We start from the raw sequence: 5,437 nt of genomic DNA, 5'->3' as shown, positions 1-5,437 counted from the left end.
AGCCTCCCAAGTAGCTGGGACTACAGGCGCCCACCACAACACCCAGCCATTTTTTGGTTGCAGGCATCATTGTTGTTTGACGGGCCGGGCTGGGGATTTGAACCCGCCACCTTAGGTGTATGTGGCTGGCACCTTAGCCGCTTGAGCCACAGGCGCCAAGCCAAAGTCATGTCTTTTATGAAAGAACAAACTAAAGAGTGAGTCAATTTCCCAGATATTATTATAAGTAGCCTACTTATATTAGGTAATTATTCTAAAGGTTTAAATATTCAAGTCCTAGTTTTATACATATTAGATAAAGTAGAACTTCTATAAGTTGACCACCCAAGGGACTCTAACAAGCTAACCAACATATAGAGGTGGACAACGACAGGAACTAGGCCTATTGTATTGATATGTACATGTAGCACATGGCCATTCTATGAAAATTAGGTCAACTTAAGGAGGTGGTCAACTAGGGAGGTTTATTTGCTATATAAGATTTTGGGCTTAACTTGTCCAAGGCCCTATAACCACAACTATAAAATTAGAATAACATACACTTCCCTAAATAATTTTCAGAAATAAATATATAAAAACACTTGTAAAGAACTATAAAAGAACTATAAAGAACTGTAAAGAACTATAAAGAACTATAAGCTACTGTCAACCACTGTTGTGTTTTATTTACAGAGCAGCCTATTGTTACATAATTTCTTAAAACACCAGAAATCTTCATTATATCTCCAATTTAGTTGCTACTATTGCCTAAATTTAATAGAATTATTTCTATAGAGTCAATAAATCTCTTGCCTAAAAATTTTTCTTGGCAAATTTTTAAATATACAAAGGTATGTGGTTCTCTAAAATCCTTTTTTAAAATAACTTTTCAAGTAACCTGGATGAAAACATCTGATTATAAACTCTTTAAGTGCTTGCTACAAAGAAGGTGGTATTCTTACATGTGGTATAATCAGACAAAATATGTGATAAAGTACCTTTAACACATCAGGAAGCATCTTCTTTAACTTCTTCTCTCCTATAATACAGAAGCACTGTTGAAGCATTTCTTTTTTGTCGGATATATAAAAACTAACTGGCTTCAATGAAACAGTCAGGTCCAGTCCACCTTCTTCAAGGTCACTGTGCTCTGCCAAGAATAGTTCTTTTTCCAAAGCTGGCAAAAGATACTTGGTTTCCTAAAGTCAAAAGAATAAAGAGCCACTAAATAACGCTACTTAAGATATACAGAATATATAACATCATAATTTTCATTTAATAAATTCATTAAAAATTTCCAAATTCTTTGTTTGCACAGTTATTTGTCTAAAACCAGAGAAAGAATATTTTATTACTCAGTAATCTTTGATTACTTCAATTAACTTCAGGAGTAACTGTCAAGGGAAGAGATGATATCTTACAACAAACAAATGAAAATATAGTCAATATTGAATAACTGCCTATAATTTTAGACTTTTGAAGAAACAGGACATGCCTTCAGGTACTCATTCACCCCAAAGCTTTATGTATGCCTTGTCATTCTACTTAAATTCATATAAAGAAATGGACGTAAAACTGTTACAAATCACAAATATTACATTGTAATGTGCTTTCCAGGAGCTATTACAATTTTTAAAAAATCTATATAATTTAATCATGTTCAAAGTAACCATGTAATATCAGTAATTTAAGACATTTTTGTCAGTTTTACCTTCAATTTTCCAAATTTATCTTGTCCTTTCCAATTTATTATCATAATCCTGGTCTAAACTACCATGATTTGTGGATTAGCCATTTAACTAGACTCCATGCATATAATATGAGGTCTGTTTTATATTCTGTTAGCAAAATACATTTTATAAAATGCTTATTTATTCATCCTTTTTGTTTAAAACCCTTCAATGACTTCTTATTGCTCTAGGGCAGGGGTCCTCAAACTTTTTAAACAGGGGGCCAGTTCACTGTCCCTCAGACCAGTGGAGGGCCTGACTGTGGGCCCTCAGACGAGCCAGCTGCTAAGCAGGACAGGCAGTGGCGGCAAAAACACCCGGCGGGCCAGATAAATGTCCTAGGCCAGCTGCATGTGGCCCGGGGCCATAGTTTGAGGATGCCTGCTCTACGGTAATGTTGCCTACCTGGCCCTTCATGCTCAATCTTTGTATTTTGGACACAACAAACTTTGAACTACTCAAATATAACCCGTTCTCCTCCCGTCAGCTCATACGAGCTAACTTTCTTCTGCTTAGAACAGTCCTTCTTCCTTCTTTCCTCTACCCGACTATAGTTACAAGATTAAAAACAAATTCAGACGCTCCAGGTAACAATTCAAAAATCAGGACAGACCTGTTTTATGTAACTGTTTGAAAAGTAGTCTAAAAATGGGCCAGTTTTAAAGAATACTATGATGATTGGGCTGAAAAACTAAAGGTTAAGTCTTATTCTAATGGCTTACAACATAATGATGTAGAGAAATGGAATCCTTATACATTGCTACAGAGAACATAAAATGGTACAGCTACTTTGGAAAGGAAACAGTTTGTCAATTCCTCAAAAAGTTATCATATGACTCACCAATTCTATTCCTAGATATATACCCAAGAAAAATGTAACCATATGTCCACATAAAAATTTACACACAAATGTACACAGAAGCATTAGTCATAATAGCAAAAGGGAGAAACAACCCAAATGTCTATTAAGTGATAAATGAAAAAACAAAATGTGGTATAGTCATACATTAAAATATTACACAGCCATAAAAAAAGCATGAACCTGTGTGCTATAACACAGATAAACCTTAAAAACATTATGCTAGGCTCAGCGCCTATAGCTCAACCGGCTAAGGCGCCAGCCACGTACACCTAAGGTGGCGGGTTCGAATCCCCAGCCCGGACCCGCCAAACAACAATGACGGCTGCAACCAAAAAATAGCCGGGTGTTGTGGCGGGCGCCTGTGGTCCCAGCTACTTGGGAGGCTGAGGCAAGAGACTCGCTTGAGCCCAGGAGTTGGAGGTTGCTGTGAGCTGTAATGCCACGGCACTCTACCCAGGGGGACAGCTTGAGGCTCTGTCTCAAAAAAAAAAAAAAAAACATTATGCTAAGTGCAATAAACCAGACTCAAAATACTACACATTATATGATTATATTCATATACAATATGCAACAGGGAAATACTATAAATCTGTGGTGACAAGGAATAAATCAGTGGTTACCTAGGAATGGAGCAGGGTGTGAGTTGAGTATTAAGAATGATAACTAAAAGGTACACATAATGTTTCTTTTTGGAGTGATGAAAATATTTTATTTTATTGTCTGTAGTTAGAGTTGTACAACCCCAACCACTTAACTTTACATATGAAATGGGTGAATTGTATGTTATAAAAAATTTCAATAAAGTTCTTACCAAAAAATGGAGAACTCAATAAACGAGATAAAAGGCACTCTCAAAAGAGTGAGATGTTACCAACGTGCCTAATATGCAATGACTTTTTTTCTTCATAAATGTATTTATTTTTCATTAAGAAGTTTGGTTTAGCCAAGCACAGTGGCTCACGCCTGTAGTCCCAGCACTTGGGAGGCTGAGGTGGGTGGAATGCCTGAGCTCACCCCGATTCCAGGCCAGCCTCACCTAGGGGGAGACCTTGTCTCTAAAAGCAGCCGGGCATTGTGGTGGGTATCTGTAGTCCCAGCTACTTGGGAGGCTGAGACAAGAGAATTGCTTAAGCCCAAGGGTTTGAGGTTTCCGTCAGCTGTGATGCCATGCCGTCAGCTGTGATGCCATGGCACTCCACCGAGGGCGACAGAGGGAGACTCTGTCTCAAGAAGAAAGAAAAAAAACTTTAACCCAGTCATTTTACTTCTGAGATTATCCTAACACAACTCCTGCACAAGACAGACAAAAGTGTTTGTTTTCATACTGTAATAACAACAAAAACTGAAAACCTAAATATCCATTAATAAAGATAAAATGGAGAAAATGTTTTTAAAATATTTCTAAAAAGATATAATGGAATACCGAGCAGTCACTAAAAAATAACGTACCACATATAAAAAGAAAAGACAAGTTTAGGTGTGGGAACTTAAGTGCACAGATCTGACAAGGACTAATAAAAAGAGGCTGCATATCAAAGTATTAATTTAGAAGCACGAAGAGGGACTCCACACTTTCCCTTGATTTCTGTGTTGAATGAATTTAAAGTATGTGTTCATTATGTTTTATAATAGATTATAAAATACTGTTTAGGAAAATGATATCTTGGCATGTTAATGTCACATAAAGAACATGGCTCTCGTACAGTCAAATACCGAATTCAAGTCTAGGAGGTATTTACAAACTCTGTGTGGGTCAAGTTCCTTACCCTCTTTGGGCCTCAATTTTCTCACCTGCAATGTAGAGTTAACCATAATCTACTAAAAGGTGAAGGCCAAGAGAAAAGCAAAGCCCTGGCTCCCAAGGGCAATGAAAACTAGCTTCCAACCCATACTCTTCAACGAGACTGAGACCTGAGACCACAGGGTTCGTCAGGACTTAGGCATATGAACCTCACGCCTAGGTAACCCCTAGGGATTGCCTCACTAATTAGTGAGCTCCAGCCGGTGTCCCATCTCGTCGGGTGGCCAGCCTTCTTCCGAAAAAAACAGCAGCGGCAGGATGCGGCGAGAGGGGCGCGCACACACCTGCGGCAGAGAGCCGGAGACGCTGGAGGATGAGTCAGTGCTCCTCCGCTTCCGCCGCTCGCTGCTGCCACCCCAACAGCTGCCGCCGCTGCCACCGCCAGTGACACTGCCACTGTAGCTAGTGTTCCCACAGCAGCTGACGCTCCCGCAGCCGCTGGTGCTCCCACTGCCGCTACTGGCGAGGGCAGGTACGAGGTCCGGGGCCGCGAGCGCCGCGGCTGCCTCCTGACTGCTACGTTTGCGCCGCTTCTCCCGGGAGGACTTCTTCCCCGTCATGATCCCTGTGCAGCCACCATCCGAAAAAAGTCCGCCGTCTGTGGAGAGACTGATGCCCGGCTCCGGCGGCAGCCGACGACAGGCACCGGCGACGCAGTTTTGCGTCACTTCCGATCTCGGCGCAGAACGTGGTGAGGCGTTCCTGGAGCAGGTGCCAGCGCCAATGGCACCGGGTTTCCAGTCGCCGCGGTCCGCTCGAGTGTGTGGACCGCTTGTAGTAGTCGGGGCTTTTGCTTCTGTTTTTATATCTCTGCAGAGGACGGAGGGCGGAGCTTTACAACAGCTCTTTCACCTACTCACGCTGCTGGTTAGTGTTTGTCAGTTTACAAAGACTTAATAAGGTAAAAGTGTCGTTTCTGATTTCTCCATTTTCGTTTGCCTCTAGATTTTATTTCTGTTTAATAACGTTGTAACAACTAAGAGCGCTTGCAGCGGTTCTTAGTCTGTGGGTCGTGACCCCTTTGGGGGTCTCCTGCATATCAGATATTTACATGACGATTCATAA

General features: G+C 40.8%; 1 protein-coding gene across 1 annotated transcript in view; it reads right to left on the bottom strand.

Annotated features, from left to right (window-relative positions):
- The window catches only part of CAAP1 (caspase activity and apoptosis inhibitor 1), a 55,022-nt gene extending 50,063 nt beyond the window's left edge, over positions 1-4,959 (bottom strand). Inside the window, exons 1-2 of the mRNA XM_023508887.1 lie at positions 4,657-4,959; positions 978-1,178 (exon numbers count right to left, since the gene is read on the bottom strand). Coding sequence (XP_023364655.1) covers positions 978-1,178; positions 4,657-4,932 — 477 coding nt within the window. The 5' untranslated portion in view covers positions 4,933-4,959. The remainder of the gene's footprint in view (positions 1-977; positions 1,179-4,656) is intronic.
- Between the last annotated feature and the right edge of the window lie 478 nt (positions 4,960-5,437).

Source organism: Otolemur garnettii, unplaced genomic scaffold (assembly GCF_000181295.1).
Source record: "Otolemur garnettii isolate 467f Iridium unplaced genomic scaffold, OtoGar3 scaffold00006, whole genome shotgun sequence".
Taxonomy (NCBI): Eukaryota; Metazoa; Chordata; class Mammalia; order Primates; family Galagidae; genus Otolemur; species Otolemur garnettii.
This window is presented reverse-complemented; position numbering and strand designations above follow the sequence as displayed.